Source organism: Cynocephalus volans, chromosome 6 (genome assembly GCF_027409185.1).
Source record: "Cynocephalus volans isolate mCynVol1 chromosome 6, mCynVol1.pri, whole genome shotgun sequence".
Lineage (NCBI taxonomy): Eukaryota > Metazoa > Chordata > Mammalia > Dermoptera > Cynocephalidae > Cynocephalus > Cynocephalus volans.
Genome location: NC_084465.1, coordinates 145,457,738 through 145,477,713, shown reverse-complemented (window position 1 = coordinate 145,477,713; position 19,976 = coordinate 145,457,738). Strand labels below are relative to the sequence as shown.

Below are 19,976 nucleotides of genomic sequence, written 5' to 3'. Positions count from 1 at the left end.
TTTGTAAAATATCCTTTAAGATTATTATTACTGCCTATTCTTATTGCTTCATCACTATTAGGTGTAAACAGAATTTAAGTTCAAACTTATAATATACTTTTTAAAGTCCTTTACCATATACAGAGCATTAGACTTCTCTTACCTTTTCTGATATCTAAGTAGAATAGTACAGTATTATGTGTCAGTGTTGCATTATTTTAAAATATCACGCACTGAATAAGCTAACAATCTGGGTCAATTTCTGCCTTGACCTAGGCTTAAACATATTAGTTAACATGAGATGCCTGTAATTTGTATTGATTCCTTACCACCTCTTTTTCCAATATTTGACTTGCTAAAAATTATTTTGTTGCCAGTTAGATAACACTCATTTTTAGTCAAGGACAGTTGAAGATTTTAAATAAATTCATATGCTTTTCTTTGCATGCATAGATATCAATATGATGGATATCCTTACAACACCATCAATGGCTAAACCTAGACAAGATTATTCAAGAACCCCAGGACAAGTATTATCTCTCATCAGCTCTTTGGGATTTGTAAGTACTTGATAAGAAAAAACTCACATAACATGCCCTTTCATGATTACCATTTAAAATTTAAAATCCCCCTTTGAACAAAAAAGTATGATCAAAATAGATTTAAACATCAAGCACATAAAATTACTTTAACAGTTTATCTAGTTAGGTGGTGATAGTTTGGCTGTGTTGTTCCCAGCAAAACTCATGTGGAAATCTGATCCACAATGTGGCAGTACTGGAAGCTGTTTGAGCCACGGGGGCAGATCCTTCATGAATGGATTAATGCTCTCTCTGGGGGGTGGGGGGAGTAATGAGTGAGTTCTCACTCTATTAGTTCCCACCAGGGCTGGTTGTTTAAAAGACCCTTGTGCACTCAATCTCTCTCTCTCTCTCTTTCTTTCTCGCTTCCTCTCACCGTGTGATCTGCTTGTACCTGCCAACTGCCTGCTGTTTTCTGCCATGAGTAGAAGCAGCCTGAGGCCCATGCCAGATGCAGCTGTCCCAGAATCATAAGCCAAATAAACCTCTCTTCTTTATAAATTACCCAGTTTCAGGTATTCTGTTATAGCAACACAAAATGGACTAATACAGGTGGTATAACAGTCTTATACTTAAGTGATGTATTTGTGAAGGTAAATCTGTTGGCATTTGTTTTTATTTTTCTGTTTTTAATAGAACACACCAGTTGCAGAAAAAAACCAAGACTCTGCAGACATCCTTTCAGCTCGCGTATCTGAACCATCACAGTTTTCTCAAGGACTTATTTGTCCTATGTCTATAGATCAAAAGGACACTACTCCTTATTCTAGCAAACTACTAAAATCATGTGAGTATAAAAGAAGAGGTAGTTTATCCATTAAGTGTATTCTTTGAAGAACAAAACATTTTCAAATTTTTGAATTTCTAATATCAATTTAATTTTTGTTGTTGTTGTTGTTGTTGTTGTTAAAAAGATGACCGGTAAGGGGATCTTAACCCTTGACTTGGTATTGTCAGCACCACACTCTCCCAAGTGAGCTAACTGGCCATCCCTATATAGGGATCCAAACCCATGGCCTTGGTGTTATCAGCACCACACTCTCCCAAGTAAGCCACACTCTCCCAAGTGAACTACAGTTTTAATAATTTTAAAATGCAAATACTTGAACTGTCTGTGGCATTCCTGTATTTCACTATGTAAATACCATTTCTGACAGAGATTATGACAGATCTTTAAGTCAACAGAATAAAAAGTCTAGCTAATGATACATCCTTCAATTACCTATAATATTGGAATAATCACTGGGTAAATTTCACTATACTGGGTTTATGGAAATCATATATGGAGAAGATGTAGTGCCTGTAATATTGTGTGTCTTTATAAACTTATTTCCAAAAGATTTTGAGGTATCTTAAATTTAAAAACTCAGAATAAAGATATTTTTGCATACAATAAAAGATAAATGTCAAGTAGTAGAGGAGGAGAGTGGGACAGTGTTGCTTTGTGTTGCTTCACCCCCCATGGATTTGTCACCCCACTTCCCCTGGGTGACAGAGATGCAAAGGATTACTCAAAGCCCATCTCTTCTGAGCAGTGAGAGGCCCTGAAGAGGTTGACTTCCCAGGCACCCTCCAGTGAGAGGCAGCCCTTCCTTGGGAAATTAACACCGAATTGGGGTTCTCTTCCTGCATTTATTTTCCAGACCAGGAAGTTACAGGAAGAGACACAGGTGGGGTTATAGTTTAACAGTATAGGCTGGTAACTTTCAGTGAAACAAGCCAGATGACATTCCAGTAAGGCAATTAACAAAAGCTTGATCTTAGCAAACATTCCTTCCTACAGCAATCAGTATCTTTACATAACAATCAGTAACTAGTCTATCTTTGAGCCAGCAACCTGCTGTGCCACAAATCTTTATCTTAAACCAGAGACTTATAGCCTGAGGAAAATTTCCTGTCCTTGCAAGGTGAATATTTGAAACTGCAAGGCTTTGGAAAACCAGGCCCTGTGAAGTACATATGCTTTTTAGTATATTCCATAGGACAGACTTAACATTTGTATAACACTTGACTTCACCCATTGTAACTTAGTGACAGTGGACAATTTAGTTCCCTGAGCTCATGTTCTTCATCTTAGGAATGTGAATAATGCTTTGAAGGGTAATTGGTGTTACTCATTTTCATAGATGTGACCACATTTTGATTTTGGTCCTCAACAAATCTGTACATATCTAGGACATAAATAGTGTTATCTCCTTTTTTCAAATGAAAAAACTAATATTTGGAAGTAATATCTGAAAAGTAATATTTGAAAATAGTTATACACTAGTAAGTGGGTAAGCAAAGTCTTGATTGTAAGTATAAATCTCTAATGAGTCTTATGATGGTTGAAAAAAATATATAGCTTTGATAAACAGAAGACTGTTAAAATAAAAAATATGCCAATGTTATTTATAGACTTATTCTTCAGGAAAAATAATTGTATCTCCTTTAGTCGTTCTTTAATCTTGTCAGAACTAGGTAGATGCAAGGCATTGTGCTGGGTCACTTGAGTGAATATGAAAATGAGTACGAGAGGTCCTGGTTTCAGAAAAACTTGTAATTTTGTGGTGAGGACTGGGATAAAGGGATAACAATAACAACCCTATAAATTAAATGCCATAGGAGGGATACAAGATGCAACATATGAAGTGATAGATGCTAACTGGGAAGAATCTGGAATGGTTCTAAATAAAGATATAGTGACAACCACACTGGACCCAGAAAGGGAAGCAGGAACTTCATAGCTACAAGTATAGTGAAAACAGGCATTTCATATAGGGGCAGTAGCATCTGCAAAGGCACAGACCTATGGAAGTATATTCCAGCTTTGGACCATAGGGACTAAATGTGATGCATGGGAATGGGAAGCATATGCAATGGGGAGGGAAGTTTGGCAGGTAGATGGGGAAGGATCAAGGGTCATTACAAGGAAGCTAGGATTTCCCTGTAGAAAACAGGGAGCTGTCAAAAGTTCCAAAGTAGGCGATGATTGGATCATATCAGTAATGCAAATAGAACTCATTAGCAGGTATACAGCACTCACATGACATTTAATTTAGACACAAGTTCCCATGTAACTTGGGGAAGGCAGCTGAGCAGTTTAGTCAAATCAAGGTCAGTGTCCAGTCAGTTTCAGGAATTCCATTGAGAGGATTTGTGTGCCAAAAAGAAAGTTGACTAGATGGACTTCAAAATTCTTCTTTCAGCTTTAAAGTTCTACAACTTATTAGATCTAAGACTAAGAATTTCCTTGAAATTAAGATCATGTTCACTCTTTTTGGGAAAGAGAGAACAATATATACTTATCTTCTTATATACACATTAAAATCTGTATATCAACATATGATCATTAGTAAAAGTGCAGTTGTCTTACTGTGTCTAATTATAAATTGAGAAGCAACCGTTTTTAGCACTATTATTTATATACAGTAAAGGAGCAAGTATCATGTAGATGATGCTACTTTATTGCATTGGCTTGCTATTAACTAATTTACCATTATTTATTTGCTTTATCTAGTAGTGTTAAGAAAACCCCTTATGGATGTGTATAATTCACATTTCTAAGCACATGAACCTCAGTGTTACAATAAAGTTACAGTTTTAATTAAATACAAGTTGAATTGAGTAAATTTAATCACATTCTAACCTTATAGCACATCAGTGACGTTCCTTTATCAAGAAGAATTTCAAATTGGATCATGGATGCTCAAAATTGATTTCTTCCTAATTATAAATTAATTCCCTTGTCCCAATTTTTACTTTACGAATGTTAAGGGGATTTTGTCTTGTTCTAACTTTCAGAGCAGTTCTTGTATTTGTAACCATTTATGCATTTAAACATAATGGGAAGTATTCCAGAAATACCTGCAGCCATTCTTGTGCACTGGATAGTATTTAACTAATTATTGCCAAAGTTAATTATCTCTAAAGATTCAGGTTCAGTAAGGAACAAAGAAGGCTGTGCCATAAGCTTCAATATTTTCTCTTCCATACAGGTCTTGAAACACTTGCCTGCAATCCAGATATACCTGTGAAGTGTCTAACTTCTAATCTACTACAGTCTAGGAAAAGGCTGGCTACGTCCAGTGCCAGTAGTCAGTCCCAAGCCTTCATATCCAGTGTGGAATCAGAATGCCACAGCAGTCCCAAATGGGAAAAGGATTGCCAGGTGAGAGGGAAATTTATCTTAATTTATTAATTAATTAAATTTATCACTTTTTTTGTGCTTCCAAAATCAATTATGTACATCAAATTAACGATAGAAACACTATACCGTTTCATATAAATTCCATAGGAAGTGAAATTGTTACATGAATGGCAGTCAAGGTAATATAAAAGATTCTTAATTTTCCTGTATATTCTGTAAAATTCTTTGGAAATATTTCTCATTCACTTGCAAAATTGTTCTTGGTTTGTTTTGTTTTCTTAAAAGATGACCGTTAAGGGGATCTTAACCCTTGGCTTGTTGTCAGCACCACACTCTCCCAAGTGGGCTGGCCCGTTCTTGTTTGATGCATAATGAGATTCTTGCAGTAAATTGATAGTAAATGTTTGGCTTCTAGGTGGACTTTTTTTTTTTTTTTTTTTTTTTTTAACTTCCCTACAATGATATAGACATTACCTTCTTGGTTTTTTGGTTGTTTTTTTTTTTTTTTTCACTTATGTCATTTTACAACTCTACTAACTTGTATACTGTTCTCTACTAATGTGTATACTGTTTTCCACCAGTTTCTCATGTAATGGAATGGTAACTCTTTTGGATAAGAAATTACTTTTAGACCACAAAAATGTGGGTATACGCCCTTATAAGTATCTGTTCTGAGGAGATTGTTTGCCAAATGAATGGATTTACTTAAAGTTCTTTTACTTAATTTATATACTCTGCTTTTGCCTTTTTAAAATTATTAAAGCTGGGCCGAGCCCGTGGCGCACTTGGTAGAGTGCTGCGCTGGCAGCGCGGCGACGCTCCCGCCGCGGGTTCGGATCCTATATAGGACTGACCGGTGTACTCACTGGCTGAGTGCCGGTCACGAAAAAACGACAAAAAAAAAATAAATAAATAAATAAAATTATTAAAGCTAATAGGTATTAAAGATTTTAGGAACTAAAATTTAAAATTATAATAAAGTCTTCATAGAATGCTGATAAATGTTAGATTAGAATAACTGTAATACACAAAGACTAAAACTTCCATTTGATAAAATAATTTGGATTATATTTGCTCCTTATTTTCAGTAATATGATATTCTTTATTATTGCTGGATATTTGTATTTTTATTAGCAAGGTCAACTTAACTCTTAGTTAAGGCAGAGTTTCTCAATATTTTTTTTTCCTTTCCTTATACGCTGTAGTATAGCTAATGCTGCAGGATAAACATTTCCATTCTTAGTATTGCTGTTTCACTTCTTCCCTATTCAAGAAAGCATGCTGTGTACTACTTCAAACTACACACAGCTTTACCTTTTTCTTCCCACTTCTGTATCCCTGAGGAATGCAATGATCAGATTATAATAGCACTTCTCAAGTTATGATCAGAGTGATATGATAATGAACCGTAAAGGACCCTCTGATAAATCTTGTACTGATCCCCAGATGCATCATTTTCTGAGCTTGCAGATAAGTGAGCTGTAATTTGGAATATTCTTTTTGCTTGTGACTAAGTGCTCCTTATTGTTACTAAGTAAGCTAATGATAGTTAATAAAGTTTGATATTCACACATCAAAAATAGGCACTGTTAGACTTTGCTGAAGACTCACTCTAATTGAGTAATCTTGTACAAATCCTGATCACTGTGCATCAATTTGCAACACTATCTGCAAAGGTCTGAGTGCACATGAGCACCCACAGATATTTGGAATTCAGTTTTCAAGGAAAGCATTTTGTTACCGGTTCATAATCAATTCATTTTGTTGACAAAGAATTTTAATTTCTGCTATTTTTGTTAATTATAAGTTATTATTAGTTTAACTTCATTCTTATCAGCTTGATTTTATTATACTTGTGTGAAGTTATACATGTTTACATTAACAATATTTTTGACCTGTAGTTTTTCATTGACTAGACTTCAAGCCCTGTGCATTTTGCAATTCCAAACAGAATGATCCATACCCCTATTGCAAAGCATACATATATATATATACATATGAGGATACTTCAAAAAGTTCATGGAAAAATGGAATTAAAAGACAATACAAAGCTTTCCATGAACTTTTTGAAGTACCCTCATAATGTAGCCTTACTTCCAAATTTGCCTGAATATGAATACCTATTAATTTGTTCTGTTTAAGTAACATGTAATACACTATCAAAGTAAGTATTATAGAATAATTGATTTAAATTTTAGGCCAGTGTTTCATTCAACATAATATGTATGAACTTGTACTAGAATTGTTTATATTGCTTTTTATTTTATTTATTTATTTATTTATTTATTTATTTATTTCGGGGCAGCTGGCCAGTACAGGGATCGAATCCAAGACTTATATTGCTTTTTAATTCTGTTATCATTGTTCTTTTGTTCAATTTAAAAGTGGGAATACGTAGCATAGTAGTATATGGGATCATTTATCCTACCTAAGTGGACCGCGGTTTAAAAGGTCAAAGAATCTCAGCTTTATATAACTAAAACAAGTATTTTTTCTCCTCTTAGGAAAATGATGAGGCATTGGGCTCTACAAGGATGAGTTGGAATACAGTTGAAAAGTTATGTGAAAAACCTACAGATGCCATCGAGACTGCAAGTTTTAATAAAAAGGATCTTGAGTTAGTCCTTTCTCCCATTCATAACAGTAGTGCCAATCCTACCACTGGGCTCTCTTGTGTAAACCTTGCTAAAAAATGCTTCTCTGGGGAAGTTTCTTGGGAAGCAAGAAAACTGGATATAAATAATATAAATATGGCCACTGACACAAGACAGCCTGGTTTCTATCAGTCAGATCAGTGGGCTATGGATTCTGGTGTCATGTCTGAAGAGCACCTTGGGAAAAGAAGTTTAAAAAGAAATTTTGAGTTGATTGACTCCAGTCCTTGTCAGGAAACTATACAGAATAAAAAAATTTGTGCAGAGTATAAGCATTGTAATGACATGATAGATTGTTACACAAATCAAAGTACAGGCTTAACAGCCAAAGTACAGGACCTGAAGATTTCAATATATAGAAGTCAGCAAAATGACTGTGCTAATAAGGAGAACATCATCAATTCTTTTATTGATAAACAACAAACACCAGAAAAATTACCTATACCAATGATAGCAAAAAACCTTATGTGTGAACTGGATGAAGATTGTGAAAAGAAAAATAAGAAGGACTACTTAAGTTCTAGTTTTCTTTGTTCTGATGATGATAGAGCTTCTAAATGTATTTGTATGGACTCTGATTCATCTTTTCCTGGAAGTTCTATAATGGAAAGTTCATTAGAAAGGCAGTCCTTAGATCCAGATAAAAGCATCAAAGAATCCTCTTTTGAAGAATCAAATATTGCAGATCTACTTGTTGAATCACCAAATTGCCAAGAAAATACCTTGCCTAAAGGTGATGAGAACCCTTCTGTCCAAGACAGTAACCAAAAAATGTTAGCTCCTTCTTCAGAGGTGTTGAAAATGTTAACTCTGTCTAAAAGAAGTGCTGTAGCTTTTCGAAGTTTTAACAGTCATATTAATGCATCTAGTAACTCAGAGCCATCCAAAATGAGCATTACTTGTTTAGATGCAATGGATATTTCGTGTGCTTATAGTGGTTCATATCCCATGGCTGTAACCCCTACTCAAAAAGGAAGATCCTATATGCCATATCAGGTATATTACAACTTTCTAACACTTTGTTCTTTGGATTTTAGAAAGATAAACAATCAAGGCAGACATTTGCCTCTGAGCTAGACTAAATGGTATTAATCATATAATTTTGTTCTCCTTGTTGAGAATCTATAGATTTTTGGAAGTTTTTATGCAGGAACGTAAAGCTGGTAGTAATGTTTATTATTCTTTACTACAATGCCTCCTTCCATTTGTATAGCCCTATATACTTTTCTAAGAAAACACAACCACATATTTTCACTTGATCACAGCAATACTATGAGATACAAAATTAAAGTCTATTTTACTACTGCCTTCCAAGGACGTATTTGGATGGTCTCTTTTCTTCATAGACAAAAAGTTGAAAAATATATATTTCAAATCTTGTTTTTATTTTCTAAACCTTTACATTTATAAACCCAAAGTTTCACTTTTTCTCTTCCTTTGGAGAGACATCATAATATAAAATGTGTAAACCCAGAATTTAGGTTATGAGACTTGGGTTTTCTGTCCAGAACTTATTAAGTCACTTAGAAGTCCCTTAACCTCAGAGCCTCTGTTTTTCCAGCTTTCTGTAGGGGATAACCTAGACCTGTCCTGCTAGTCTCACAAGATTGTTGTGAGACAGCAAATTATCTTAAGAACTTTTAAATGCCATTTAGTACAAGAGGTTATTTATATTTGGTTCTATCTTATATATTGTCCTAATAATTCAATCATTTGTCAATCACAGCCTTCCTCAATGTCTGTTCTTAAGCTTGTATTAATCCATGCTATCAAGAAATTTTTCTTATGGATTTTTTCATTGTTTCTTGCATATCCAGATCTTATTGAGATAGTGGGCGTTATCTAAGCTACTGAACTTCATTACATATAAGGACTTTTTCATAATTGTAACTAGGTCTTAGTCCATTCTCAAACCTGATCAAGGATTTGAGTAAATGCCTAGCAGCCTATGATATAGCTTTGTTTGTTTTTGAGGATTTCTATTCATTGTAAAAACAATTAAGATATCTGTTGCCTCTTAAACTCTTTTTGAATTAGCAGACACCGAATCAGATCAAGTCAGGAACTCCATACCGAACTCCAAAGAGTGTGAGAAGAGGGGCAGCCCCTGTGGATGATGGGCGAATTCTAGGAACCCCAGACTACCTTGCACCTGAGCTGTTACTAGGCAGGGCCCATGGTAAGGCATACATGTCCTGAGTCTTTGAAGTGTTATCTATCACTACATTATCTTTTGAAGTAAAATTGATTTAAATTTCTTTGTTAATTAGATTACCTAAAATAAAAGAAAATGAACTTATGCAATACTCTTTTCTCACGCATATGTCGTTTATTATAGGAAAAGAAAAAAGAAATGGCCAGGGCTGTCTTATTCTCTGATTGTAAAAGACCAGATGCTGAAGGACATGTTGTCATTTGTCATTTGCCTTCTGGTTTAGTCTCAAGGATCCAGAGAAGCCCCACGTCCCATTCCCTATATTGTCTTTGTTCCAAACGTTTCTTCAAGCATGATCTAGTTTGAGCTCAGGACTACAGTGCTAGGCCTAAACTTCTGTTCAGTCTGCAGAAGCCTATTCCTGTTTACAACTTACCCTCACTTATATCCTCACCAAAAGGGTCAAACCAGAAATGAACCATCCTTCAAAATGGAACTTAAGAAAGGAATAAAAAGATGACTTTTCACCTATCTTCTTTTCTTCCCTTTCCTCTCTGAAAAAATTTCCCTTCCTACCTTCTGAAGTGAACTGTATGCATTTCCTAGAGATGCTGTAACAAAGTACCACAAACTGGGTGGCTCACAGTTTTGGAAGCTAGAATTCTAAAATCAAGGTGTTGGCAGGGCTGTGCTCCCTCTCAAGACTGTAGGGGAATCCTTGCTTGCCTCTTCCTAGCTCATGGTGGTTTGCTGGCAGTCTTTGGTGTTCCTTGATTTGCAGATGCATCGTTCTGATCCTCCCTCTTCCTATGGTGGTGCCTGCCTGTGTCTCTATCATCACATGGCTGACTTCATATAAGGAAGCCAGTCATATTGGATTAGGGGTCCATCCTACTTTAGTGTGACCTCATCTTAACTTAATAAATTACATCTATAATGACCCTATTTCCAAATAAGGTCACATTCTGAGGTACTGGGGATTAGGACTTGAACAGTTTTTTGGGGGATACACAATTCAACCCATAACATGAACCCCTTCTTCTACATCTTGATGTTAATTTCTTTCCTTTTCTTTGGGCTCCTTTCATGACCGTCTGTTTCATCATCTTCTCACGCCCCTTCTATTTTTATTTCTTTGTCTGCTTTTATCTTCAACCTGAAAATAAGTTCCCACCCTTGTTTTCACCTCATTGCCTAACTTCTCAAAGGTTGCCTCTTCTTTGCCTGTTTATTTTTGCTCTGGCAATTTGATTAAAATTTCTCAGTAGTTTCTTTAGGAAACTTTTCTTAAAGATCACCAATGATGTCCTTATTGTCAAATCTAACAGTCTCTTCTCAGTCTCATCCTCCTACCTCTGTTGCTCCTCCTCAGTTTCCTCATTTCTTCTAAATACAGTAGTATAAAAGTTCTTCAGGATTCTGCCCTTTACTCTTTTTTCCTACACGTGCTTCCTGTTAATCTCTTCACTCCTGTGACTTCAGTTGTCACCTCCATGTTGATGATTTCCAGATCTCTCTCTCTAATCCTTTTCTCTTGTCAGCAGACACGACCAAACTGCCTACTCAATATTCTACTGGTCTTTCAAATGTTGTGTGTCAAACTGGACTTGTCATTCAGCTTGCTCTTCCTCTGTTGCCTATCTCAGTTTCACCATTTTCATGGTAACACAGTCATTGTCCCTACATTCAGGCATTTAAATACAGTTAATTAAATCTCTGCAGCATTGCTCCTCTCCTTTTCATCTCTGCCACTGTTCTTTGTAAGAACCTCATCTTTCTCTGTCATTACTTTAGTGGCTTTCTATCTGGTCTCCTCAACTTCATTCTATTGTCTATAATCATTGCAAGCAGATTTTTCTTCCTTAACCATACATGGTTCATTTTGCTTCCCTCCTCAAAAAGCTATGGTGGCTTCCTCTTAGCTACTGAATAAAATCCAAATTTCTCATCACGACATTTGAGGCTCTCAGCTCTCATACCAGCTTCATCTCTCGAAGAATTCCTCTATATGCCTTATGCTCTCATTCCATTTCTTAATGAAATACATTTAGTTTTCAGGTCTCTTATTTTGCATCTGTATTTTGCCTTGGTTGAGAAGAGCCAGTTTCCAATTATCTTCTAGTCAAATGTCTTCTTATCCCATCATCAGTTCAAATGTTACCTCTTCCATAAAGCATTCCTTGATCAACTACTGAGAATTACTCACTTCCATATCACCTTATTAGAAACTGTTTAAAACATATGTCATTGTGCCTGTGTTGTAATTAGTTGTTATGTTTGTCTCCACTATAAAAGGTTAAGAAAATTTCCTAAAAGCAGGGTGTAAATTTTCTGCCTTCTACATAACTCTCCTAAATTCCTTGGAAGTACTCAGTAACTATTGTTAATAATTTCTACAGTATTGGAAATAGACACATTTAATATTCCCCTTTCGCTCTTAGGCAAAGCAAGTTCCTATGAATGCTTAACTGATTTTTGTACAGTGCCCCTTTTGCTAATTCACAGATTTGCTAGTCCATTTTCTATACTATAATTCGTATTATCTCTAACTTAAGATAGAGTGTGAAAGTAAGCTTCAAATTTAAAGATTCTATAGGATCTTGATACTATTTTAGCAAGACATCTAGCTACCTCAGCTAAACAATATCCTAAGGCTCAACTGTGACCTCCCTCATATCCTCCATGGTTTTGCCCCTCAGCCAAGCTGACTTAGGTACTCTCTCTTGAGTTTCCTACACCTTCTTGTGCGTATTTTTGTTTCAGCTCTTCTAACACTGTGTTAAAATCATCTATATTGTCTCTCCCAGAGCAGGTGGTTTTCTCCTTGGGGAAAGATGTTTTCTTAATCACCTTTATATTCCTTATGTCTGGCACAATAGCGGGTGCCCAGGTCATGGAATCTTGAGGGAATGAAGTCATAGTTTTAATACAATGTACCTAATACTGTTTCCTTACATGCAGGATTTCTGACTTTGGGTAAGTGAGTTTCTCTATAAAGTAGATGGCAAAGCATATTAAACTGAAGAGTCAAAGTATAACTAGATCACATTGCACAAAAAAAGTTCTTCTCTTTCAGCTCACTTATAAAATAAAAAAATGAACTGTCTTCTATATTCTGAGCAGGACATCAGAGAGATGGTTCTTTATGAAAATAACTATAGGCATGTGGCATTTTTCATAATTTTTAAAGGTAGCATAGAGTGAAGATAAAACCTTATTTAGTTAAAACAGGAAATAGTCTTGATAAAAATATTAAAATAAGGAGCTATGAAAGGGCTTGAATTTTCTAAATCTTTTCATTATTACTAGAAAACAATATCAATATCAATATATTTCTACAAGTTACAGAATTGGGTTTTGCATTAGAAAGCCAGTAGTATAAAACAAGTTTGTTGTTTTTCTCTGGTTAATAATATATATTATAATTGCTAAGATTTATCACAATATGTGATCTTATTAGACTTTGACTTAAGTATATGGGTATGTGTGACATATCCATGGAGAAATCTTGTATGTTTTTAACATGAGTACGTTTTGGCTGAGCTGGGAAAAGGGTTCTAATTTCTAACCTAAGTAAAACAAATAAAAATGTGTTTTTTCCTGATTTCTCCCTTCTTTTCTGTTATTTGGTTATATTATCTAATCCATTGGAACAATTCTTTCTCAGTGCTGCTTACAGGTCTACTAACTGAGGTGGTCTGTACGTTTTTATAGTGATTACCGTAGAAATAGAAGCCTATAGACTATTTGCATCTTTTGTTCCTTAAAGGGAAGATGGGATTACGTGGCTTGCAGGTAAAAAGGCACTCTAAATGCATGCAATTATTTTTGCTAATGGCGGATTCCACAGGGCTTTCTTGTTTTAAAATAGAATGGTGGCAGTCGCATAACCACAATAATGAATTTTAAGAAATTGTCTTTAAACAGCAATTTGTAGGCAAATTTTGCACTAGACTAGAATTTCTATTCTAAATTTATATTGAAGTTAACCATTTTTCAGCTAAAATTAGTCTTTGTTTAGGAAATACTTTATTTACAGGCAGAACTAAACAAAAGTATACACCAGTTTTTAAGGTAATATTTAAAATTAGGACTGGCCGGTTAGCTTGGTGAGAGAGCAGCCTATTACACCAAGGTCACGGGTTCAGATCCTTGTAACAGCCAGCAGCAAAAAAAATAAATAAAAGGAGGGAGAGACTTATAACCCCAGGGTCACAGGTTCGGATACCCATACCGCCAGCAGCCAAAAAATATATATAAAATCATTGTTAAAAACTTCATTGTATATAAATGTTGCTTCCAGTAAAGATGTTGTTTGGAAATCAGTTTTACCTATTTATTAAGACTTATCTAATTTCCTCTGCAAGCCATAGTTTAAGTGAATATTCTTTGTTACACTAAATAGTCCCTCTCCTCTACGTCCTTAAAAGGAATAAAGCCACATTAAAACATTCTGTAATTAAGGCTTTCCCTAGTTACCATGCTATCCTCCAATTAGTATAAATGTTTCTGCCTCATCTCATACCTTGTGCGAAAAATGTGGAATGCAGAAAAATCATCTAAATGTTATCATTTCCTGATGTGAAATTGAGAAGTCATCTACCTATTTTAGAGAATAACTTTTAGGTTAAATGCACTCCTTGGTGCTATTTTAGGATTTAGAACACGTAAACTATATAGAATATCAGAAGTTATTAACAAATGAAAAAGATGGCTTTAACTTTTCTTTAACTAGTTGTGGTAATTGCTAATCTAACCTTGGAAGATAGAAAGTAATATCATATTGCTTAAATGAAGGTAATTTGGGTTTTTCTACTTTATGAAGACAGAAGAAAGCCTTAGGCGATGAATGCCTTGATTATGCCCAAATATCCATGTATTAATATTTTAGTTGATCAAATATTCATAGAAAATGCTTGCAAGTTCAGCTGCTTCCTCTTAAATTCTAGGTCCTGCAGTAGACTGGTGGGCACTTGGAGTTTGCTTGTTCGAATTTCTAACAGGAATTCCCCCTTTCAATGATGAAACATCACAACAAGTATTTCAGAATATTCTGAAAAGAGGTGATTCTTTTTCTCCTATTAAGGTATATTCATCTCTCTCAGTGTATTATTTTGAGCAGTGATTAACAAGCTTATTTGTATATTTGTAGATATCCCTTGGCCAGAAGGTGAAGAAAAGTTATCTGATAATGCTCAAAGTGCAGTGGAAATGCTTTTAACCACTGATGTTTCAAAGAGAGCTGGAATGAAAGGTATGGTTTTGTGTTAAGCTTGTTCATGATTTGTTCCAGTTGGTGAATATTAATAAAAATATCAAGTTTCAATACAATACTACAGAAAATCTGACTGCTAAATCGGTACTAAAATAATTCAGTTTATTTTTGCCCTCTAGATATACATTGATCTATTTGTCCTTATTCTACATTAAAATCCCATGTGGCCAAGTTACAATATTCACACATTGAATTTTATTAATCTCAAGCAGGCACCTGAAACAATCTCATTAGTGTCTTGGGTGTTTCAAAGCCTGATAAAGTTAACCATCAACAAATGCAGGAAATCTCTTCTGTTCTATAATTTCCTGTTGCTTCATTTCTGATACTTTTATTCATTGACCAATGTATCAGGTCCCAGGTTGCCTCAAATAAGAAAAACTTGGTACATTATGAACCATTCAATGGTTTTCTCAATGCAGGAGTATATTAAACCCTAATTTTGAAACTCTAGTGAATCTCATTAGCAGCTGCCTTAAAATTCTCTTTGTAACAAGATGAGGTAATAATATAGAGACAAATAAACATTATGTTCCAAAATGCATTTCCGTGTGAAGTAGGGTATATTTAAAAAATAAGCTTTAGAAATATGTCGTTGGCATCAGCTTCTAGATGTTCCCTCTAAAAAGATCAACTGTTTGTTTGTTTATTGATTTAACGGATCCTATAGAGTGACTTCTACCTGCTAGGCAACATTGCTCCAGACAGTGGGAGAACTCTAGGGATAAACTAGACTCAAATCCCTGTCCTCCTGGAACTTACATTCTAGTGGAAAGACAGACAGTAAACAAATACAGCCATAACATAATGTCATAATGCCATGTAGTGGTAAGTACTATGAAGAAAAATAAAGCAGAGTGAGAAGATACACTCTCTTTGTATGGCGGGATTTTTTTTAGATAGGGTGGTCAGGATGACCTCTGTAAGGACTCGGATTGGAGCAGAAACCTATGTAAAGTGAGGGAGCAGACATTTGAAAACTCAGCTCTAACTTTCTCAAGACAATTAAGACTTAAATTAAGCTGTTTGAAACACACAGATACCCACAAATTTCAACTCCAAACATTGTGCATTGGTTTCAGACATATTGAATCCTTGCAATGTTATTTCAGAATAGATCTGAGTGTCTGAAAGCAGCATATCGGTCAGATTGCTATTATAAAACACTATCATTCATGAGGGGGATTAGTCATCTTTTTTTTTAAAAGCTAATTCTTATTGAATACCTAATGTATGCTAAGCCCTAACTTACTTAATCAGTCTCAAATTGAGTAAAGACTTTATTATTAATAGGACTCTAGACATCAGCTTATTATACTGCTGGTTGGAAAAGTATTCTATCAGCATGAAACACATTTGAGGCAAAAACAATTGCCAGCTTAAAAGAAGAAAAAATTAGAGATAATTAATGGTAATATCTAAAACTTATAATTCTTTCTGGCCACATTCATGGTAGCAATAGTTTTAAGAAGTGAAAGTTTCAGGCTATAGTGATATTCTAATGGGCTAAGATATTGTGTGTTGGAATAATTCTCGAATTTTTCTGCTGACAGGAACATTTAATGAAGCAGAAAACTTGTAGAAGTGACTGGTAATCTATGATATCTGGGTATGATGGGAAGCGTTATGATCCTGTCATCATAACTCTATTCATTTATTTTTAAACTGAACCCACAAAGGAATTCTAGTTTAGTTTGTGTTGAAGCAACTGTTTTTTAACTGAAAAATACCCCCGTCATCTACTTTGCTATGTAAATTGTTCATCAGAGAAACAAAAATCTGTGGTGTCATTAGTAAGAATGTTGTTCTTCTGCCCCACTTATTTTGAGCAAATTACAATATATAATAGCCATTTTCTAAAGAATGGTTCCCAACTCCAGCATAATTGACGTTTGGGGGCAGATAATTCTTTGTTGTGGGGACTGTCCTGTGCATTGTAGGATGTTTAATAGAATCCCTGGCTTCTACCCACTGTATGCCCCAAGTCGTGATAACCAAAAATGTCTCCAAACAATGCCAAATGTCCTTTGGAGGGCAAAATCACCCCAGTTGAAAATTGCTTTCTAAAGTAATTTTTTAAATATCCCATGCTCAGTTATTTATTTTGAACATTAAGAAACAAATGCTGTAGGGCCGAGCCCGTGGCGCACTTGGTAGAGTGCTGCCCTGGGAGCGCGGCGACACTCCTGCCGCGGGTTCGGATCCTATATAGGACTGACCGGTGCACTCACTGGCTGAGTGCCGGTCACAAAAAAACGACAAAAAAAAAAAAAAAAAATGCTGTAAATGTGAATTATTTTTACTATTTTTATCCCTTTTCCTACTATAATAGTTTAGGGGAAAATCAACTTGTAAACATATTGATCTCCCAACCCATCATCCCCAATACAGACACATTATTCTTTCCTATCTGTGTAGTCTTCTTCCAACGTTTTCCTTAAATTTGGGTACGTTTGGGGAGGGGGTGCTTTTTACTGCCTTTATTATTACTTTGTTGTTTGTCAACATCTTTATTGTTGCCTTATAAAGTGAAGGATTGAAGAAAGGAAAGGTTATGTCTAGCAACTAAATATCACAGTGTAGTCAAAAGAGCATATTTTGTTTTCACTAGGTAAAAAGAAATAGGAAAGATGACAAGTAATAAATGTAGTTAAAGAGGTGAGCAAAGTCTGAGATCTTGTAAGCAGAGCAGTGCTGTGATATAAAGATTCTGGATGTAGACATACTGCTACACAGTCAGTATGTTGTAGAGATGCAAGCTGGTGAAAACAAGGAAGTCAAAGAACCATGAACAGAATGTGTCAGAAGTGTCATCAACGTATTTTTTGAAATCACCATGAAGGATAAGGATGAAGCATAGGGAAGAAAGTAAGGGAGTGGAGGATGAGCTTCATGCCAAAGTTATCTAGGGCAATAGATAGCGCTAAGGATTGCAGTGATACAAACAGGTGGCAAGACCTTGGAATGAGAATTGGAGATCAGGAATTAATCATGGAAGATCAGGAGTACGGAAGGTGTATCAGGGAGCAAGAAGTAGGCCAAGTTCTCTTCTGTCAAATCAGGGATTGTGATGCAGGCTGGTAGAACAATAAGCTTCTGTTAAGATAAACCGTTCATTCATTCGTTTGACAAATACAACCCAGGCACCTGTCATATGCCTAGTGTAAAGTATGTAGCCTAATAGGGACACAAATATTAAACAAATGTCTGTAAAGCTGGCATAATAAAATGGGGCAAGGTATATGTGAGACATTCTCTTTTTAATTCCTATAAAATAGTACTTATTTAGGCAATGGTGTCATAATATTGTTTTGTTTTATATTTTTCCTAAGAGCTGAAACATCATCCTCTCTTCAGTGATGTAGACTGGGAAAATCTGCAGCATCAAACTATGCCTTTCATACCCCAACCAGATGACGAAACAGATACATCCTATTTTGAAGCCAGGAATAATGCTCAGCACCTGACTGTATCTGGATTTAGTCTATAGCACATAAATTTTCCTGTTAGTCTAACCTCGTGTTATAGAATAAGCTGACATAATTATATACTCCTTAATACTAGACTGATCTAAGGGCAAAAATGATTATTTTACCTGGGCCAATGAGCTTGTAATGTACATGACACCTTTCACAGAGTTCAAAGGCTAAAAGGAATATAATCAGTAATTTATCTTAATCTCATGACTGTATATAAATTTTCAAAGCTTTTTTCACCGTATTTATTTTGTTTACTGCACTTTATGAAAAGCAAGGCATCAATAAAACTAGAATGACACTACTACTATAGAGAGAGAGCCATAAACTTGATTTTCTTCTTATCCGTTGATTTCAGTGCACCATTCAGCTTGGTGTTAAAATATCAAAAAAACTGTAGTTTCATTTGATTGTAATTTTACTTGCACATCGTCTGCAAAAGCTATGGTCTCAAGGACAATCCTTTAAGGCCACATTTGTGACCTCAAAAATGCAACTAGAAAATGCCTTGGCTCAATAATGTAACTCCTTTGGGGAATGAGCAATGAATAAAAGGACTAAGATTACTTTATTGATGATACAGTTTTGCTGCCCTGACTGCTTTTGGTGCTCGCTCTACAATAGGTGTTTGTTTAAAATAGTCCTGGAATGATTAGTTGTGATATACTCTAGCAATTTTAATAGCTTGTTCAATTTTAATAGAAAATGTAATGCTTTACATTTAGAGTCATTTGTTTAAAACATTATGAGAAATGGACTTATCCTTTTAAAAAAAACAATTTACTTTTGCTTAATAAATATAACTGTAACAAACAGATTATCTGTCAACATTATTCTTTTAAAAATATATTAACCAAGATTCAGCTTCACAAATCATCTTAAATCCACTGAGGTTTCAGCATACTTAACCCCCAAGTGAGCAAAGTTCAAATTTAAATGTAGCATATGTGAGTTTTCTGCTAATAATCTATTAAATACTATTGTTCCTTTTGCACATTGGCTTTAGTGTTTTTACTTTCCATTACACCAATACAAGCCCTGTTACAATGTAGTAGACAAAGATAAGTTTCAAACTGTTACAGTGAATGATATTACCATTATAATCAGTGCTATATAATTGAATCCATAGGTTAATGGTTTTACTGAGCTTGTTTTAGTAATGACTACTTAGATCTGATTCTCCTAATAGTCACCCTTTCTAATGTTCAAAATACCGTTGTTACAACTCAATTAATATGAATTACATCTTTCTCTTTAATTAGGTGAAAGCACAGAATTATCTATTGCCCTCCTTACTACCAAGTAGCTAAAAGAAAAAAGTCTTTGGGATCAAGCACAAATAGTACAAACCATCACTTTGTCATGTTAAAAGGCCTTGGGCAGGTTAAACTCAGCCACTGATGGCTCACCTGTATATTGGAGATATATATATATATATATAGTGATTACTTTGGAGAATTAGAATGAGCAGAGCCAGATTAGGGAACAAGCCAGTTTAGTGACTGCCCAGGATTATCAATCTTATCAGAGACTCGAGATATTACTGGATAATTGGGGAAATATACAATGAGCCTATTCCCAATAAAGAAGACGGTGCCCTTGAGTGGAAAGTTACAAACAGCTTGCTGTTATAGACCTAGCATATGCAGCTAGTCATCTGACATTCTGCCAACAGGTAAGGCAGATTGTAATGGTATTTATTGGAAACAAGTGATTTTATTACCTAA

General features: G+C 35.1%; 1 protein-coding gene across 5 annotated transcripts in view; it reads left to right on the top strand.

Annotated features, from left to right (window-relative positions):
• The window catches only part of MASTL (microtubule associated serine/threonine kinase like), a 32,167-nt gene extending 13,737 nt beyond the window's left edge, over nt 1–18,430 (top strand). The window contains exons 5-13 of one of the 5 annotated variants that reach the window (XM_063100437.1): nt 433–539; nt 1,197–1,347; nt 4,538–4,710; nt 7,194–8,339; nt 9,384–9,522; nt 12,460–12,474; nt 14,448–14,561; nt 14,651–14,752; nt 18,106–18,430. In XM_063100437.1, coding sequence (XP_062956507.1) covers nt 433–539; nt 1,197–1,347; nt 4,538–4,710; nt 7,194–8,339; nt 9,384–9,522; nt 12,460–12,474; nt 14,448–14,561; nt 14,651–14,752; nt 18,106–18,263 — 2,105 coding nt within the window. In that variant the 3' untranslated portion in view covers nt 18,264–18,430. Of the gene's footprint in view, nt 1–432; nt 540–1,196; nt 1,348–4,537; nt 4,711–7,193; nt 8,340–9,380; nt 9,523–12,459; nt 12,475–14,447; nt 14,562–14,650; nt 14,753–18,105 lie in introns of all 5 variants that reach the window. The other 4 variants (XM_063100440.1, XM_063100438.1, XM_063100441.1 and 1 more) reach the window with 4 other exon arrangements.
• The last annotated feature ends 1,546 nt before the right edge of the window (nt 18,431–19,976 follow it).